At 47.8% G+C, this 20,679-nt stretch overlaps 1 protein-coding gene across 2 annotated transcripts in view; it reads right to left on the bottom strand.

Annotated features, from left to right (window-relative positions):
* HCN4 (hyperpolarization activated cyclic nucleotide gated potassium channel 4) overlaps positions 1-20,679 on the bottom strand; it is a 200,207-nt gene that overhangs the window by 14,737 nt on the left and 164,791 nt on the right. For both annotated transcript variants that reach the window (XM_019504487.1, XM_019504486.1), the window contains exons 5-7: positions 15,345-15,491; positions 11,964-12,204; positions 8,929-9,093 (exon numbers count right to left, since the gene is read on the bottom strand). In XM_019504487.1, the coding sequence (XP_019360032.1) occupies positions 8,929-9,093; positions 11,964-12,204; positions 15,345-15,491 (553 nt within the window). The remainder of the gene's footprint in view (positions 1-8,928; positions 9,094-11,963; positions 12,205-15,344; positions 15,492-20,679) is intronic.

The raw sequence follows: 20,679 nt of genomic DNA, 5'->3' as shown, positions 1-20,679 counted from the left end.
GAGTGAGGGGTGGTCGGGGGGCTTGTGGCAGAGCCCCCCATGCAGCATGGGGCAGTGGGAGGCAGCAGGGATCGCCCCCTGCCCGGCAGCACCCAGTGAGTCGGGGTTTCTTTTTTTCCAAGTGCTGGGAGCTGGGGCAGACAGGGCAGCCATTGCTGGGCTGGGGGAGGTGCGGGGGATGGGCCCGGCTGATTTGGAGATTTGGCAGCATCCAAACCTCCGAATCAGATTTGGCTGAATCCATTTAGGACAGTGCTCTGAATCTCTGAATTGAATCACTGTCCCCTGAATTGGCTGAATCCAAAGTGAATACTAGCTGCTTCGCACAGGCCTAGCAGACACCTCCAGGCTTTTGCTTTGATGCCCCCATCTCAGACTAACTTCATTTGTGTCCCTGTGGCCTTGTGACTTAATTAGGAGCAGGTTTAAGCTAAACTGAAATAAAGCTGCTTTTAATGAAAATAAGTGTGTCCATGTGATGGAGGTTAGCACTGATTCAACTAAACCGGTTTAATTAAATCAGAGAGAGATTGAGTGCAGACAGGGTCATTCCCGGACTCCCCAACAGCCCTTCATCCACTGAGGCTTTTTTTTGCCTGTTCCTGTGTAAGAACTGTCCCACTTTAACTGCCTGATTGTTAAAGCCTTTCACAGGCTGGGAGTGTGCATGCAGTTCTACCTGTATAAAGATACATTTAAAGGGAAAAGATATAAATTGTATGACTATTAATACCAGTATAACCCTGTTCATGGTAGGGTTATAATAGTTACACCCCGCTACCCAAGAGAGTCACTTCAGTACAAAAATCTGCGTATGTATTCGACAGGTTTTTTTTTTATTATACAAATTCCTATTAGCAGTCACTTGTTGGGTGTCTGTTAAGACAATGGTGGAAATCAGAGCTGGGCAAATCAGATAGACTGAATAATTTATCTGAGGAGCGTTATGATATTTAAAGAATACTTGCATGTGATGAATATTTTCTTCCTCTCATTATGCCTAAAGTATACAGAAATGGGCAAATCATTTGCAAGCCTCCCTGACTATGCACAAGATTCGTGAAGTGTTTTTCCAGTCTATGATGACATTCAGTAGCTGAAGCACAAAATCCTGGCAGCTCACTATCACTTGCTGGCCCAGGGCAGGGAGGCCTCTTTAGTTTAAGAGGAAAAAGTTCTTGTGCTTAGAGCCAAAACTCCTGTACTCTGTCCCCAGTGCCACACAGAGGAGCTGACAGCTGTGATGTTCATTGCTAGGCATACTCTGTCTTGATCATCCGCTAGTGTCCATCCCTGTACACCTCCTTTGCAGCTCAGCTCATATGCACTTCAGCTGCCAGATGGCTCTGCTGTTACTCTGATAGTGCCTAGAGGCCCCATGCAAAACTGGATTCCTGCTGACAGGATGTGGTATTTGCCTGAGCGACAAAGCCTGTCCTGAAGAACTTCCCATCTTCCAGAAAGATAAAGGGAGAGGACATGACTTGCTCAAGGTTATTTGGCTAATCAGTGGCAGAGGCATAAACCCACAGCTCCTGACTCCCATCCAGTGTGCCGTGGCTGCAAGACAAACAACAGTGCTACTTCTTTGGTATCGTTAATTGGGGTCGCCTGGGTTTTGTTCGGCTTCTAGAGTTTAATTTGGCACTTCATCTACTTATTCTAAACAGGTTTTCTGCTTCATCTTAAGACACCCAGATGTCTTCCATCACATGAGGTGAGACTCTGACTCTCTACTTAGGTCAAGTAGCATGTAGATATATTGATTTTGAGGGGAACAGTGGTGAAGTAAAGGGGTATGCAACATGAGCACAAGTGTTGGTATCTGCCCCACTGGCATAAACGCAGGAGCTGTTGGCATCTACTAAGAATTTTAGTTCTTAATCCACATCAAAATGTCATCAAAAGTTCCCCATGTTTAGTGTTTTTTCTGAAGAGTACAGGCAAAGCTAAAATAGCAGATAGTGAGTGGATTCTATTACTGAACACAAATATGGAAACGATTCCACTAGTTTAAGAGGTTTGAAAGATCCCATATCAGTTTTAAAATAAAAATTCCCCCAAATGCACATCTTCTACCACTAGATATTAATCTCTGGGTTCTGGGATCTCCTGCATTCTAGCGGCTTATGGATACTTGTACCAGCAAGCTTAAGGGAAAAGTCGAGCTTTACAGGTAATCTGTTTGCCTGACTTCTCCAAGTAGTTCATTGGCGGTTACTCACAGAAGTAAGGCATGGGCTCTCATACTACCATGCACTTTGATTCTTTACATTTATTTATATGCTTATTTAAATGGAGCCTGTCACTTGTATGTTGGCACCTCCTAAACATAAGTAGACTGATCTTCAAAAGACCTGGGTTGGGGAAGGAAATATTATTATCCTCACGGTGCACAAGGATAACTGAGACAGAACTTGGAATAAATTCCAGCTCTTCTCATCCACAGATCAGCTGGCCCAATTGCAAGACAGTCCTTCCTTGCCGAGCTTGTCTATACAGGAAAGTGTTACCATTTTCTCGAGTGCAATTATACCAATATAAAATTGCTATTGTTATCTGAGTGTGGCTCCTTATTTGGACATTCTTATTCCAAAAGAATATTATTGGACTCGTTTTGGAGACAGGTATTGTGTTGTCAGTGGCTTTTGCCTTGATTTATCTTTTCCTTAGGTTTTAGTGATTGTACTGTCATAAAGGAGGAGACAGCCATCTTAACCCAGAAAAAACTAGTATTTTTGTATTGGAATGTATATTTTGAGCATTCAAATGCATGAACTTTAAACTACTGAGTCAGAAATTCCATGTGACAGCGGAGACAATTCTATCTAGCTTCCCTATATGATCTCAGCTATCAACGGTGACCTTGATAGGAACAATAAATGGCCTCTATTAAAGAAATGTAGAATGAAGAATGGAACGAATGAAGAATGGAAAATAACTGCGCCCCAAATATTTTTTGAACGCATACATGAATTTTGATTCAACAATACCCATATCCATATTATGTTTGCTTTCAATGAACATTTGAGCGGTTGTGTTTTACAAGTGCAAATACTTGTGAAAATCTAATTTTAAGCTTGAATGCTCACCGAAAGCCAGTTTCAGATTCACTCAGGGAACAGAAACATGCAACTTATGTAACTAATGGACACAGCACAAGCAGGGACCATCCACCAACGGTTGGCAGACAAAGAATTACTCACCGAGGAAGGCAGCACGTCATTTGAAAGCATAAATAAGCTGAACAAATTTGCAGTGCGCTCAAGAACAAGGAAAAGGGCATCTTGTCAGCTACACATTTGCATGATTTGCTCATCTTCAGTACTGATATAGGCCTTTATTTGTCATGACTTAAGCACATGCTTAGCATTTCAGACTGTGAAGAATCACTTCAGTGGGTCTATTTGGAAAACACAGGGTTAAGCAAGTATATAAATCTTTAAAGGATTGGGGATTTTGTTTGTAAATTATTTGAGAGCAATGCCATGCTTCTGTAAGCACCTGGCAGGCTGAGACTGTCAGGCAATCATACGCACCCCAGCAAATAAACATACCTTTCGTGGGACTGATTCAAGGATAACTGAAATCAGTGGCTGCCTTTCCAGTGACTTCAATGGACTTTGTATTCAGGTGGATGTGCCTTGGCTTTTGATTTCAAAGGGTACATATAAGGCTAAATTATCTCCAGTCTGTCATGGGTGCCCTGGCAATGGAGCAAGGAGTACTTAGGGAACCTCTGTCCCATTGTTGTAGCTGTGAGTGACCCAGGCAGTATGCCAACATGAGTGCCCCTTGAATGCAAGTGTAGAAGGACATATCAAAACTTATGGTAACAGGGCAACCAATGCTCCTGTTATTACTCCAAGGCCTCTGTCCGTGAACCCTATCTTCTCCCCACCCTCTCCACCTTGGCACATCGGCCATCCAAAGGGGCTACGAGGGGCACATGGAGCAATATGTTTCTATCCCACCCACACCTAACAGCCCCTGGGTACTCAACCAGCATCTTCCCTGCATGTGTGGATGCCTCGCTGTGCTTCTAGTTAGCTGATACAGCCCCTGCTGCCCTCTCATCTCTCCACTGCATTGTCATTCTGTCCCTCCACTGCTTGGAGAAATAACTTGGCCACTTCTCTGTAGCCTCTGCAGAGTGACTAATATCATAAATATCCCTGCTGTCAGCTTAGCCAGATGGAGGGATGGATTTTTCTCCTGGTTCTGCCCATTCCCCATTAGCCCTTCACAGCAGGGGAAAGGGCCAAAGAGGCCCCGAGCACAAGATACTTCTCATCGCAGTGTCAGACAGTGAAAGATTCCACCAAACCTTCTGATGTGCTCAAATGATGCCCAGGCTTTTTAAGGACACAGTATCACCTGGGCAGAAGGTTTCCAGAGACACTGAATGCACCACTGACTTGACAAGCGACACTTGTTTGAAGGTGAGTTGAACAAACCTGCTTGAGGATATCTTGAGCCAAAACTATGCTGTTCCTTCTACTCAGAACTGTCTCTTCACACCTTCATGGACATGGCCCCTTATGATCTGTCCTGAGCCAGAAGCCAGAACCAAACCAGTTTGTCCAGGGGGGTCACTGGACTCTCCAGAGCATGCCACTGGGCGCAGCTCAGTGGTGGGCAAGCTGGGAAGGCCCCTGGCTTTGGACGACAGTGACCGAACGTCCCACACCACATGCCACAGGAGCAGGGGGGACACATCTGGTGTCCCAATCCACTTCCAGCTGCTGCTACCACCTCCTGCCTCCCGTTTCCCCCAGACTTTAACTGAGACAGTCGCTTTCCTAATCCATCATGCACTCTTGCACGGTTGTCCTGAAGTTGGGCATTTCAGTGGGAGGTCAAGTGATGCCTGGTTATAACAACTAGGATTGCCAGTGGAAGCCAAGGCAGGAAAGCACCTGCTGAAGCTGAAAGGGAGCTGGGTGCTAACTCCTTCAGGCTCCCTGAAGAAATCTCAACCCAAATGCTTTGGGAGCTTTCCGGTGGAAAGGTGCGGTGGAGCAATCGTGGATGGTGCTGTCTTCCAGCTGCTGAGGAGCTGACATTTAGGGACGCAGGGTAGGAGCGGCAGGACTACAGAGAATGAGAAGCAGCAGCGCTAGGAATTTCCACTTTACGATCCTCATACCTCCCCTGTTGCATGACATCGAGCTGGCAGAGCAACCAAGGTAGCTCTGGCTTAGCAGCAAAGGGGGAAGGAGAGAGAATAAAGCCAAACCACTGTGCTGCTGGGCCTGTTGTTCTAACTCCTCCGTGTCACCTTCTGACCTTGCCCTTTCTCTTCTGTGGCAGCATGCAAAGGGCAATTTCTCTAAGGGAAAGAGGCAGGCATGGACGCTGCTGGTTCAGAGAACAGTGCAGCAGAGAGCAACTCCCCATCAGCCATTGATGCTGGAAGGCCTGGTATTAGCTACTGCTGCTTAGTAGTTCCTGCCTTGCTTAACATGAAGAGCTTCTCTTCCCGCTTCCCAGCGGGAACATGGAGAAACCAGGAAAATGGGTCTGGAGGCAGTAAGGAGGTGATCTAAATGAGACTGGCCCTTGTAGCTCCTGCTGAGGGAATCTGAGTCAGGATCTAAGCACAGACCACACCAACAAGACATCCCCTAGTCTTCATTTCTGATGATGCCACTGAAAAGCAGCATTGCCAAACAAAGAGTAGCGTATTAGAAAACAGACCACCTAAATCTCTTCCCCATGCTGCCACTGGCTCACTGTGTGACCTTGGCTGATTTGCCCCTCTGCACCTCAGTTTGCTGGTCTGTAAAATGGAAGCATGATGCTTGATGTTAGAGATGGGGGTGACCAAGATCCAGCTCGCAGGGTGGATCCAGAGCTCAGCACCATGTCATTTGGCTGGCGAGACTGCCCACAGGGGTGCAAGTCTGGCAGTGGGAAGTTTATTGGCAGTTCTGGCTCCGGCAGCTGTAGCAATTAATGATGCCACTGTCAAGTCCCAGCCCCGCAGGTCAGATGACAAGGCTCCATGCTTTTCATCCAGCCCATAGACAGGCTCCACCTTCCTGATCTGGCCCATGTACTGGCCCCGCACCACCCATCTGGCCCACAGGGCCAGATGAGCTGAACACTACTGCTATAAATGACACACAGAGTCTCCAGGGCAGCCATAGCTGGGGATGGGTTTCTTGTTTTGATATTGCTTAGTAGAAGTGAGGGGGGAAGGATGATCCAGTAGTTTGAGCCCCAGGCTGGGCATCTAAGTGCAGTTTCTTGTTCTGCCATGGATTTTCTGTATGGTCTTGGAAGACCTTGCTCCAGGCACCTAATCTGTACTGAAATCAATAGGAGTTAGTTGCCTAAATACCTACAGGGATCTGGGCCTTGATTCTTCCCGCTTCTTACTGTGCCTCTTTATTCCATGTTCATAAAATGAGGATAGTGGCAACGGCCTGGCTGACCGGATGAAGATTACTACATTGAGGATTGTAAGCAAGTCAGGGACTGCACTAATAGGGACTATATCCAAGCACAAAGAGCTTCCCCTCGGATGTACAGAAGATCTGCTGCCTTATTTACCAAAACTATCATGATTCATTAGTCTGTCCTGTACCTTTCTGTTTCTAGGGATCTTCGGCCTGCAGCCACCATTTTGTGCAGGTAGAACTTTGCAGACTGCAATGGAGGCGATGAAACACCCTCTGCTCTCCACTGAAGATCTCTCTTTTGTTCCCTGTTGTTTTCTTAACCAAGGCAAAAGGCCATTTGGACTGGATGGATACAGCTGCTCTTTGAATATGTAGGGAAGATCTGCAGCTAGTGGAAGCTGAAATCAACTTCAATGGGAATAATGCACTTTATATCAGTAGAAGATCTGCCCCCAACATACACACAGCATCTTGTAATGACTGGTGCCATGCCAGAGAAGCAGAGAAATATGGCAAGGAAGACCAGAGCCCTTATTAGATCTTGGTTTCACTGCACATGCTTGTTCTGGCCCAGAACAAAGTATTAGTGCAAAGAGACACAGAAAGGAATTGGGGCACTCAGGCTATATTCCCAGCTCTGCAACTGACCTTCTGGGTAACTTCTGGCAAGCCATAGTGTCCCTCTAAACCTCAATTTCCGATCTATAAAATGGGGATGATGCCACTGGCCTCCTTCATAAACATTTTGAAACATGAGAAAGGTACTGCAGTAGTAGGTATTATTATAGCTGAGTGGCCCTCTGACACTTGAGCCCAGAGCCCAGCAATGGTAATGATATGCTTGATAGGTCATGCTTTGCGGGCAGAAGGTGCATGTGTGTGACAACTGCTATGGTTAGCTTACACAGGACCACTAAGGAATAGCAACCAAGGGGGTTGAGACTGCCACTGCTTCCGGTGTCAAGTATTAAAACTAAGTCTCATTAAAACATTAAGTCTCATTAAAACCAGGGATGGAAAAGCTCTCTTAGGCCTAATTGGGCGCTGAACTAACTCCTTCTGGCATATCTACCAGAGCTTTCTACAGTCTAGTTTTAAGTATCTCAAGTGATGGGGCTGCTACTATTTTCTGGGGGGCCTAATTAGCCCGTGCTTTACCAAACGGTACCTTTTTAGCTCTTAGCCTTGCTTTAGAAGTCAGGCCTTTCTGTTTATAATATTGCTGGTTATAAGATGCCTGGGATGGAGTGGGGTTCTGTTGGCATGGCCTAACCTGGAGCCCACAGAAAAAGGGGGTTTCTCCCTGATCTGATGCAGGGCTCCTTCTTGCCTCCTCGGTATGATGCCCAGAACAGCAGTGTCCTTTCTGATTCCTCAAAACAGTAAAGATGTTAAGATAGGTGGTATTAAAAAGGAAGGGTGATGTAGGGCTTAAGGCCTGGGAGCGGGTCTCCAGGAGGCTTACTCATCAGGTCTGCTACCAACTCCTCATGGGACTTTGGGCAAGTCAGTTATTCTCTTTGTGCCCCTCTAGAGAAGGGAATAGTCTATCCCTCCTTCTGCCCTCTATTTGTCTTGTTCATTTAGATGATGAGCCTTTTAGTACAGGTAGACCCCTATTCTGGGGCCTCAACCACTGCTGGGACTCCAGGAGCCACTGCAATAACATTATGTGGGATTTATCGACTTCAGCTGCACTTCCATTAGCTTGGCAGAGGTTGAGCATTTTGCCACGTCCTGTGCAAACAACCTGCCATGGAGCATATGCTGGAGCATCTTGTCAATAGCCCCAGGCCTTTGTTTAATTGGGCACTTGCTGATACTGGATGAATTGATAATTTGGCTCACTGGCTACTATACTCTGTAAGCTTCTGGCAAGAGAGAATGTCACTTGGACCTCGAAAGATCCTGGTCTCCCCTTCCTCCTGCCAGGCTCTGCGATTCTTCCCAACCAGGCTGATAACCAGTCTTGGCCCTAAAAATGAACAGCCCTAGTCCATTTAATTATGCCCTAGCTGGTATCCCTGCTAACGACAGAGCATAGTCTAACCCCTGATGCCAGGAAGCATCTTATGACACTGGAAATCTCACTGAAATCCCTGAGACTGCTTGCAGAAACAAGGCATTGGGCTCTGGCCCACTTCCTCTCAAACATGAGACATCATTGCCATTCACACATTTTCAGCTGATGTCCACAATCCTGTCTAATCCAAGGCTCAAGGGTTCTGCATCCCATCAGAGTGTTTCTGCCAAGTCTTCCATGACTTCCTGCCAAAAACACCACTGAGAACTGGGGACAATGGAAGCAGGGAGGCAGAGGAACATGTGCACGAGGTGGTTGGATTTATCTGCATGGAAGTAGAACTTATGAAAGGAGATCCTGGAAACAGGGGCGACGGAAGAAAGCAGGGCAGGTGACATTTTGGAAACAACCAGTGAAAGGAGAAACAGGAGACATCCCTGCTGGGAACGGAGTCCAGGGAAGCAGGTGGCAGAAGCTCACCCCACACTTTGTACTTACCAATTCGATCCAGCCTGTCCAGTGCCACTGTTTCAAAAGCCCTTCTCATCATGGGATATTCCTCCAGCACCTCGTTGAAGTTGTCCACCGAGAGTGAGTAAAGCCGGCAGTAGGTGTCTGCTCGCACACTCGCCGTACGCCGGCCTCGGGTCAACAGGCAGATTTCTGAAAGAAAGACACAGCCTCAGACTCCTGGGAGAAGAACCCGCACCAAGTTCAAACGTCCCCAGCCTTGCCCCTTAGCACCATCCCTGCCTCCACGTCGCCCCCAGAAAACGCCTTTGCTCCTGCTGCATAATGGGATCTGGCTAGGCTGCCTCACCTTCCCCTCCCAAACATTAGCAGTGGAAATGTTCTCGGTAGGCAATAATATTTAAAAACAAAATACTCAACTGCGGTAGCCACTGCATAAAATTGCACCTCAGGGAGTCTGCTGATCTAATTAGCTAGTCAAGTTCTGTTCCGGTGGATTATCATAGATATCATTTGTGCATTCAGAGTGGAGGAAGTGTCTCTCCAACTCCTCCTGGGCCGCTGGGAGGAGGAGGTCAAGCCACGTTTCACTGAACTGAACTCTCTCAAGATTTGCACTGAGGTCTCTTGTTTGACTTGTGGCCTCTGTATGAGGAGGTGTTAACGATCTACCACACCAGCAACACACAGGCAACAGAGCTGACTAGGAATTTGTAGATTTGTTATGACCCTATTGTCAGGATACACTTGATAATAGCCCATTTATTACTAACATTTAACATTTCCATGAGGCCGGTGGCCAAACAGAAAAGGCATCTCTCAGTATTTGGGGAGGTGTGAGTTTAAGTCTTGCTCTGCATAGGTGCCAAAAGCTGCCCTAGTCAACCCAGCTGTAACAGGGTACCTGGTCATTTGGGCTAGGCAGTCAAATATATATGTGTTGCTACCCACTTTGCCTCTTTGTATGCTCTTGCTGTGTCTTCAGCACTTTAGCTCTGTTGGGCTCAGGTGGACCTTTGACTTACATTACATGTAGCCATACTCACAATGGACACTTCCCTGGGGGTAAAACTGCAATGCTCTTGACTGGTATAACTTTGTGGCTCTACTCCTCTCCGTACCTGGTGTGTGTGTGTGTGTGTAATTCTACAGATATCTTTCCTGTGCACCCACTGCATATGCTCAAGAGCTGGGGACACAGTAGTACTGTGATGTAATAACTCTGACTGGTGATACTTGTTTTTAATCCCTTTAAAAAAATTAAGATAAGCACTCCTGAGGGAGCTATCCTAATGGATGATTAAACCTGGAGGAAAACCACTCTCTTCTGGCAACCAGCATGGTTCCTGACTGTCAGTGCAGCCTAAGCAATAACTTTAGTGCACTCTTTCTTCTTTATACAGTTGGGCATAAAAGTTTCAGGACTCTAGATCTGAAGCTGGTATCCTTCCCGCTCCAGCTGCCAGGGACCTTCCAAAGGAATCTGGCCACAGTCATTCTAGAAAGAGATATAACCTGAACCAGAGTCCATGGTACCATTTATCGATTGCAAATAGGCATCATAGCCAGCAGGTCCTCTGTCCTATTTTAGACCTTCAGAGGTCAGTCAAGCACCCGCTGAAGAGCTGGCATTTGGGAAGCAAACCAGTTATCCAGCTTCAGATGTGGGGTGCAGCCCACAGCCAGTGCACAGAGGGGTGCTGGTGTATCAAGAATGAGGGACTGCAAGGCATGGGAAGAGGTCTTATACCAGGCAAGGAAGTCTCAATGCAGTCTTGTGATGAAGCCAACACATTTCATATGATTCATATGAACCAGAAACTCCACCCAGGACTGTCGAGCCCAAAGCCCAACAAATGGACTGCAGGTTGCAAATATCCTGTGCACTGTGCAAGCACCCCGGACCCTGCTGGCATAGTGGGGTTTCTTCACACTTGCTGAGGGTCCTCACAAGAAAGAGATCTTTTATTTGGTTAAGACACAGCTCTGAGGCCTACCAGGGCAGAGCCCCGCTCTGTGTCTCTTCTCCACAGTACACTGAATCTTGGCAAGTCTAATGTTTGCATGGGAACTTGCGTCTGCATAACTTTTGCCTGGTCTGAGGTTTCACCGTGCAGGTTTTGCAGAGCAGTTACAGTGAAACAGCAGACAGCGCTCTGTCCTTACCATCCTCACGTTTGTCTGACTGTCATCCTGCTTCCTGCTGTCTGTCTGTCTGTCACATCCACTTCTGGAACCTCATCATCTTTCATTAGGGACCTCTCTGATGCAGGGGCTACCGGGTTTTTTTGGCCCATGGCTATACAACGTTGAACACTGTAGGGCTCTGATTTCCAGCTACCACTTCAATACAATAATAAAAATGTGGTAGGAGAACTGCAGGGCCCAAGGAAATATTAAGGGCCTCTGCCTGGCAGATCTGTTAATGTACATGAAGCAAGAAGAAAATGAACAGTCTTCTCTTTGATTTTGATATTGATTTTGACTTGTATCCTCTTACTGCCTAAGGCCTTGTCTATACTGTGCCAGCAGCAGGTCTCGTGAAGGATGGGACGAAGCAAGCCCAGCCCACTCGAGTTTCCTGAGGTGCTCTGAAGCCAGAAGTTTATCTCTGAGGCTGGTGGAGGCTAATGTCCACTCCAGCACCTGCTTATAAGCCCTTGGTCTCTTGCAGGACTGAGAGTGGGCACTGGTCAAGAGTCCAGAGCAGCCTCAGGGGCAAACTCCTACCTCTGAAGCATGTCCATGGACTCAGGTGGATGCAGCGTGCTCAGTCGTTGAGATTCACACCAACATGGTATACACCAGCACTAACAGCCTATGGCACAAAGTGCTAGACTTTCCCCCTACCCCTGGGAATAAGGAGTTGCCCCTCACTCCCAACAGCTGACAATTTCAGTGCAAGATAAAAGGCAGCAAAGGAGGAGACAAATGAAGGGAGAGGGAGGAGGGGATTGAGGTGCTCATTCTGTGTGCAGTCATCCCTTGTCCAGGGGGTATAAAGGGAACAACCCTGGGGCTCATTGCTAAGCAGTACACTTGGATGGCTTAGTAGCTCTCACCTCCAAAGTAGGAGCCGTCTGCCAGCTTGGTCTCCTTGTTGCCTTTGGTGAGCACACTCACCACCCCGTGCTGAATAAAGTACATCTTCTTGCCGATGGTACCCTCCCGGATGATGTAGTCCCCTGGCTGAAAGACCTCGAACCGCAGCTTGGTCAGCATGGACGTCACAAAGTTGGGATCCGCGTTGGCAAACAGAGGCATGGAGGCCACCAGCTTCCGGCAATTGAAATTTATGATTTCCTGGCCACAAAAGCAAAGAGCAGGGGAGTCACACACACATATGCACACAATGACATGCAAGTATTCAGTTAGGAGGCAATGACATGAACTCTCCCTCAACATCCCTGAGCAGGTCATTAGAAAAGCCAAAGAAAATAGGCTCCTCGTAGGTTCAATGCAGAACCCAGCCCATGCTGGGATAGGACACAGAGCATCTAGATGCCTGTACAGCACAGCCAGGTTTACTAAGGCTGGGTGTTTGATGCTGAGGGTCATTGCTTGAGTCCAAGACATTCTCTGCTACCTAGGACCCTGCGCTACCTCCCCTACAACACTTCCCCGACAGCTTTGCTTTGCCAGGCCTTGCACTGTATGAGGCAGTGGGTGCTACCGGTGAAATGCCACATGACATATCCAGGGGGCTTCTTCCTGGGAATATGCTGTAACCCACCTTGGCAGCCCTACACCCTGCCTTGTCCTTGCCTGATTTTGAGATGCTAAACTGTCCAGATGTGCCCAGCCACCTGGAAGAGGAATGATCAGGAGCAGCTGGAGACTTGGTGGGGGAAGAGGGGAGGTGGAAAGGTGGCCATGTTAGTGTGGCACAGCTTGGCTCTGATTCCTTGAGGTTGTCAACCTCAGTCAATGAAAATCTAATGTGATTTTACCTCTGCCATAAGAGAGGAATGCACTCTTATTTATTTTTCACTATATTGTGTCCTCTTAGGCTATGATGATGCTAGCCAATGACTCGGTCTGTTTTGTGTCACATCAGTTCAGATTCAGAGAGCAACATGAAGTGAAATGGAGGTAAATCACCTAAATCACTCCTCTAGGAGGGAGGTATATCACTCCTAAAACCTGGGAGTGATTTACCTCCCAGTGATTTACCATAAAGAAAGAGATGACTCCCTGTGCTAAGTGACACGTGCTGACAGGGAGGCAGTGTGCGCTAATGAAGCAGGCCCTGCAGGGCTGGCCAGGGGCTTAGAAACCTGAGCCAAGTGATGGATAAAATGTATGAGTGGTTACGAGAAGCTGGAACATCACTATGAGGGACAACAGCTGAGAGCAGCAGTTGTGCTGAGGGGAATGTACAGGAAGGTGGGAAGTTAGACACCAGGGCAGGGAGAGTTTGTGTCCTCATCCTCACCAGGAGTCTAACCTTTGTTTGAAAGATCTGCCAATGCCCGTGAAAAAAGAAGAGAAGCCCCGCTGGGCATGGGGCTTGCTGGCAGCTGTGCCCCAATGTTTCACAGGGCCGGGAGGACTCTGCTGGCTGCAGTGGCAGCTGTCTCCCAGCCCTGTGCCCATCGGGAGCCCTCCCAATGTGCGTGAGACCAGGAGACAGTTGCTGCTGTAGCCAGCAGAGCTTTCCTGGCCCTGTGAACATCAGGACCAGCCCCATTCCCCCTACAAGCCCCTCGGGTGGTACCCCAGGGGAGCCTGGAGCTCCCCTTGGCTGCTGCAGGGGGGCAGTAGACCTGTGCAAGTAGGCAGCTATTCGATCCGGCTTTGGATCTGGCCACTTCGGATGTCAGCGATCCAATCTGGAAGTTCGGATCGGGTTTCCACTTTGATCCGGCCGAAGTGGGCCCGAAGCTTCGGAGCCACCTTGGAGATCCAGTGATAGGGTATAATGGGGAATCAATGAAATATCTATAACTTTGTTGGTTTTTATTTTATTTGGATGAAACTTGTAGAGGTGGTAGTCTCTGCTAAGAGCATGAATCCTGCCAAGTTTCAAGAAGATTGGTGCAGGGGTTCAGGGGGAACTGCACCCCAAATTCTTGAAAGCAAAACTCACGTCACATGTATGTGTTACACCACATGGGGGTGAAAACTGCAAGGATGGTGACTCCTGCTGTGGCCACGAAGCCTGCCAGCTGTTAAGGAGATTGGTGCAGGGGTTGTGGGTTCTGGGGCCCTGCACCTCTGGCTGCTGACAGGCAAAACTCATGACATGGGTGTTTGTGCAACTGACTGTCTCTGGCTTGGGGCAGTTGATTGTCTGTATTGATTCTTTCCTCTCCTTAGTCTGTGGTTTTGTAGGTGTTAATTGTTGCTAATTCACTCATAACTACCTTAATTAGCAACGATTAACACCCACAAAACCACGGACTAAGGAGAGGAATGAATCAATACAGAAAAATAAACTGCCCCAAGACAGAGACAGTTAGTTGCACAAGCGCCCGTGTCATGAGTTTTGCCTGTCAGCAGCCAGAGGTGCAGGGCCCCAGAACCCACAACCCCTGCACCAATCTCCTTAACAGCTGGCAGGCTTTGTGGCTGCAGCAGGGGCTACCATCCCTGCAGCTTTCACCCTGCTGCGCCTTAACACACGCAGTGTCACACATGGCATGAGTTTTGCTTGTCCGCAGCTTGAGGTGCAGTTTCCCCCAAACCCCTGCACCAATCTTCTTGAAACTTGGCAGGCTTTGTGGCCTCACCAGGGGCACTTTTCATCTAAATCAGACAAAAAACAACAAAGTTATAGATATCTCATTGATTCCCCATTATACCCTATGGCCAGATCTCTGAGGCGGCTCCAAAGTTTTTCCAAAGCAGTTTGGAAAGCCTAACAAAGCCAGCACTTCGATCTAGGCATGCTGCTTCAGATGCCAAAGCATCCAAAGCTTCTCCAGATCTGAAGCATGGTCCGAAGCCTCGCACAACCCTAGGGGGCAGAACAGGGAAGGAATAGCCCTGAACTGGACTGCTCCCATTGGGATCAGATTTGAGCTCAACATGTGTAAACATGCTCCTGGGGAAGGCTTATTACACAGTATTTTAATACACAGTAAGCCTATATTACATTAGTAGCATGTGTAGATTCATCCTGGGATGACAGAGGTGAGCTGATGACAAATGTCCCTCTACGGTTGTAAAATTATTTGTGGCTACCTGCTGTACGCAACAAGCAGAAGTTACCTTAAACAGAGGCACAGAAAGGAGTAGGGCCTTGTTGTGCCCCATCCTCCACCCAGTGCTCCTGCTGCCCTTCTACTCTGGTGACTTCTTTTGGGCAGCTGACAAAATACCTTATTAGCCTATCCTGCTGCTCCCTGTGAGCTCTGTGGCTGCTGGAGCTGGGAGTAACCTCAATCACCCATTGGCCTCCATGATTTCCCCCATAGGCCCTTGGCAGCTCCTCTCCTTACCTCCCGGAGGGGCTCACTCAGCTCGCCGAGGATGCTTTCCTCATCAAACATCTTGCCCTGGTAGCGGTGTTCGTAGTAGTCGTGGATCCGCTGGCGCATGTCTGCCGGGAGCTTGTGGAAGGACATGTACTGCTCCACTTGCTTGTACTGCACAAGGGAGAAGGCAACAGAAAAGGTCTTACCAGGAGGTGAGGCTAAAAGGCACCTGAGCCACCGCCAGTCATTCTGGCTACAGCATCCTGTCCATGTAGGAGCAAATCCAGCTGAGGCTTCCCTCCTTTATACTGAGTTGGACTCACCCTGGCAGATCTGGGCACAAGAGAGCAGGGAAGCCAAACTCTTAGGGAGCGGGAACTCAGAGGCCATTTTTGTGCTCCCCAGATGATTGCCACACAGTTTATTCTTTGACCAGCATGGGCAATTCTTATGCCATCATCCTTGACCTCCCTGACCAGTAGAGAACCACCTTGTGCCCAGCTATTTGCTGTGCCTCAAACCCACCTCACCTCACTTCTGCAGGCTTCCACCTCCTCTTGCAATATGCTCCTGGCCCAATCTGACATCTCAGGCATGTGCTCTCATACCTCGTGCGATTCCCAGCTGCAGATCCTACACTGCCAGCTGGGTAGGGCACTGCCAATAGTACATGTCCAAAGGAGGCCGGGCAGACTTCCAGTATGATCTCTGATGTGTATTCTTGCAGCTAGAAACTCTCTCCAAACCACAGACGGGATGACCCTATGCAACCTGATCAAACCCCAATACCTGCTCAGTGTTTTAAGGGTTAAACTGTTCACTGGTATTTCTGGTAAGGGTACAACCAACATCAGGACTCACTCCTTGCCTTGCCTTACTCTTATCTGGCTGACACCCTCAGACATGAGGGGAAGGAGGGGCAGATTCTGTTCTTCCTAGTCGGCCCCCTTGTTATGCTCCTATTCCACCTTTCATGAGTCCCTGAAAATCCGTTAATGCATCTACTTTTGTAACACAGAGGATCTTAGCCTGCACACTGAATCACAAGAGAAGTGAGTAGAAGAAACCACCCACCTGCTTTATTACAAGTCTTTCATGGATACAAGCAGGGAGGAATAGGGTCTTGCTCAGGTACCTAATTCCTCAATAGTATATGATCTATCCCTGGGAGTGTACGAGAATAAAAATTGAAGAGCTTGTCAGAAAATAATGTTAAAAAGAGGCTGGGTCCACTCCAACCATAGCTCACTGGACACGTGGGGAGAGAAAGATAAGTGGAACCATTGGAGGGAAGCTGGTAAATCAGATTTAATGTTCAGTTTGTGCAATGTGATGAGGTAACATGGTGGGAGTTAATAAAACAACGAGCAGATCACCTGGTAAACCCAGCAGGACAGACAAGCCTGGAGACTAAAACCTGCTCTGTTTCAAGCACAGAGCTCTGCGCAGTAACAAAGGGACTCAATTTGGACTGTAGCAATTTGGATCTTTATTTTAAGTGGGCTGTATTCAGTTTCTTGCAGTCATGCAGCACACTGGGAGCTCAGAGCTACTGCACCATCCTCAAGCACATGGAGCTTCTTGGTGTCCTCCAGATTATCCCTGTTACAACTCCTGGTCCAACCTGCATGCAGCCGCAGGCTCCTTGTAATTTAAGCACAGGTGCAGCGTGGCAAGCTTCTGCTGCCTTCAGATAAATGGGCCCCTGCTGGTCTGCTCTGACCTTGCCATGGAGAGATCACCACGAGCAGTGAGCAGGAAAGGTTCATGTTGGTCACCTGGGGAAGACTGGTTTTTAGGACAGGGACTGCAGAGCTGCTGAAAAATACTGGGCCAAGGAAGGAGTTTGTAAGAAGCTGTCTCAGAACATTGGACGGTGCCCTCTGTCTTCATCTCCTGGCAGATAACTGCATGGTTGACTGAAGCAGAGGTTGTGAGAGTTGTAGAGTGCTTGGCATCTGTCTGAAGCTTTGAGCTCCTAGATTTTGGGCTAGGCTAAACTTTGATACAATAATGCTGAGTTTTGGCAGTTACCAGCACTCGAGAAAGCAAGGGATGAAAACCACAGCTGAGAGACTCTGAAAGCCTCCTCTGTATCTCTGCCAAGGCACCGATCTGCTGCATCCCCTCACCACTGTGGTCCTGAAAACGCACAGCTCTGCCAACACACTTCAGTCCCAGCTTAGAGCCCCTTCCCTCTAGGGTCCCATCCCAGTGGCTTTGCCGCTTCAGCTCAGCACTGACATGACAAACCTCCTGCCATACTTCGCCTATTACAACCTTCATGAGAACAGACTAGCAATTCTGTCAGCCTGTGAGCACCAAGCACCTAGTAGTAGACCTCAAGCAGGCTTCTCACACAAAACTCAGCACACCCCACTTGGCAACAACTGCTGCATTTGCAGTCTTGCAGCCCCTCTACAAATGTACCTCAGAGGTTGCTAATTGCTGTGACTTTAGTGTTGGATTCAGAATTAGAATTAGAGACTAAACTTCATTATTCAGAAACAGATATAAAGCAGGAACCCAGCTCTCTAGAGGCAGAAGGCTAGTGAGCGCACTCACTTTCTCCTCGCAATACGCCTACACCCATTTTTATCTGCACCCAGCTCATTGGCAATCTTCTATCATGGACTCATTGCATTCACAGACAGGCAAGGTCAGCTGGCCCACATCCCTCCTACCAGTACTGCTCTATTACACCCTGAATTGTGTTGTGTCCAGTCTAAACACCACAAGCCAATACAATACCCCAATTACACCCATCAATGCTGTCTCCCTGATCCCATCTGCTCCCTCATCTGTCTGTATCATTCTGTGGTCTCCTGTCTTATAGTTGGATGGTCACCTTTCCAGGACGGGAACCATTTTCTTATTCCAGGTTTATACAGCACCACATGAAGTGGAGGTCTGGTCTTCAAGCAGGGCTCCTAGGCTCTTTACCCATACAGATACAAACGTCTATTACAGTAGCAGCGGTAGACCCCAACCAAGGTAAGGAATCCATTTTGCGAGGTGCTGGGTGCTCAGGCCTTGCTCCACTGTAATCAGTGGAACAGCACTGTTGTTTCACTCCAGCTAAAGGTCTGGTCCAGGAGAACTCATGATTTCTGGCTACTGTTACCATATTCTCTTGCATACTACATACTACCTGCTCCTGAATAAGACACACACCTTGGTTCTGAAAGGCATAATGATGAAAAAAAGATCTTTCCTTGAAAATACCAGTAAGTAGCAGTAAGTAGCTGAGTAGCAGCAGCTAGGGAGCTCAGTCTGCTCACTGTACACCCTCCATGGAGCACTTTCCTTTCCCCCCAGCAGAAGCTAACAGGTGCAGAAAGGCTATTACCATATTTCCTTGCTTATGATGCACACCCCATATTTCCAGCAGCTGATTTTTGGGGAAAAAAAATGTGCTCATTATAAGCAAGAAAATACAGATATTTATTTCTATTCCATTAGGCCATAACACTCTAACTGAGAATAGGACCCCTGAACTTGGCACTTTACAAATGGAATAGAATATAGTCCCTGTCCTGAAGTGCTTACTATCCCAGATAGACAGACACAGTTAGCCTTCAGATATGCTATCTGGACAAAATGCAAAATCCTTTTTTCCCTACACTCCTCTCACATCACAGCCCCCTCTCTCCTGTGCCCCAAGTAGGGACCCATGCTCAGTTTCACCACTTGTGTGGTGTGGCTGGCAGAGCCCAACATTGCACTGGCCTCTCTTCGCCACCCTAGGGCATTGCAGACTCCCGCATGTCTAATTTGGCCATACTTTTGCCTCCTGATTTGCATTTGTATGGTGTCACCTCACGTGGGGGATACAAAAGCACTTTTTAATGGAAACTGGGCAGCACTTGGTGCTGAACAGAAACAATGAAGAAATGACGCTGCCTCAAAGATGTGGTTGTGTAATGAACCAGAGAAATGAACACCCAGGCCATGGGGAGAGACTGCACGTGTGTGTGAATGCCCCTTTAATGCCACTTGCTCTGAAGGCCCTAATTACCAGGTTACTGCTCATTATATACCCTTCTCTGAAAACACCAATGCCACTCAGCTCTTAAGTGCAGTCTGTGTGAAAGTTAACGGCTTAATCTACCCCAAAAAGGGGAAGGAATCACCATATATAGCCAAGGTGGCTGAGGGAACAATGAGGGGTTCTTGGCATTTCCCGAGCCTTTTGTCTGTAGATGACAGCAGAGGAGCAGGTTGTAAATATTCATGACTGCTATATAATGATCAAAGTCAAACAGGTCATCACCTTCCTGCAAGGAGTCTGGTGGTGAAACAGTCATGAACATTCCCATTATTATTCTTATTATTAACTATAGTGCCTAGAGACACCAACTAAGATTTGGAACAGGGGAGGAATGCACTAGGTGTTGTGCAAACCCTGTGAGAATGAGTCCCTTCCCTGAAGAATTTACAATCCCAACAAACGAGACTAAGGGCCAGGAAAAATCGACAATGTTACTAAAATATCCTTGTTTTGCCAATGTGGAACCCAGACGCTGAGATTAAGCAATTAGCCCAAGGACATGGAGGAATCTGTGGCAGGATATGGGATCCTCTGCAAGTTCCCCTAGTAGAGCTGTGCTGATTAATTGATACTTTTCCAAGTCTCTAGTCACACCAAACCCTCCAGGATCAAACATCACTCCTAGTCCAGTGCCTTAAATAAGACCGTGTTTCCTCTAATACCATAGCATTGTGAACACTGTTACTTCAAAAGGACACAATGTTCATAAAATGATCTTGGGGCAAACACCTTCTGGTTTCAGCAAAACTGTTTGTCTCGATCTATAATGTCCTGGACCCCAATCTAAACCAGGAAAGTTGTGAGCCTAGGCATGTCTTTCTTGTTCAGTAGGACTCCTGTGTGCTCTGTCTACCCCGTGGGTATCAGGTGGCATTTTGGTTATTTGACAGAATCATAGAAGAAGAGGGTTGGGAGGGACCTCAGGAGGTCACATCTAGTCCAGCCCCCTGCTCAAAGCAGGACCAGCCCCAATGAGGTCATCCCAGCCAAGGCTTTGTCTAGCTGGGTTTTGAAAACCTCCAAGGATGGAGCTTCCACCACCTCTCTGGGTAACCTGTTCCAGTGTTTTACAACCTTTCTAGTGAGAACGATTTTCCTTGTATCTAACCTCAACTTCCCTTCCTACAACTTGAGCCCATTGCTCCTTGTTCTGTCATCTGTCACCACTGAGAACAGTCCAGCTCCATCCTCTTTTGAACACCCCTTCAGGTAGTTGAAGGCTGCTATTAAATCCCCTCTCAGTCTTCTAGACTAAATAAGCCCAGTTCCCTCAGTCTTTCATCATAAGTCATGTGCCTCAGCCCCCTC

The sequence above is a fragment of the Gavialis gangeticus genome, unplaced genomic scaffold (genome assembly GCF_001723915.1).
Source record: "Gavialis gangeticus isolate Ggan-Ray unplaced genomic scaffold, GavGan_comp1, whole genome shotgun sequence".
Lineage (NCBI taxonomy): Eukaryota > Metazoa > Chordata > Crocodylia > Gavialidae > Gavialis > Gavialis gangeticus.
The sequence above is the reverse complement of the archived record's forward strand: the minus strand, read 5'-3'. Positions and strand labels throughout refer to the sequence as shown.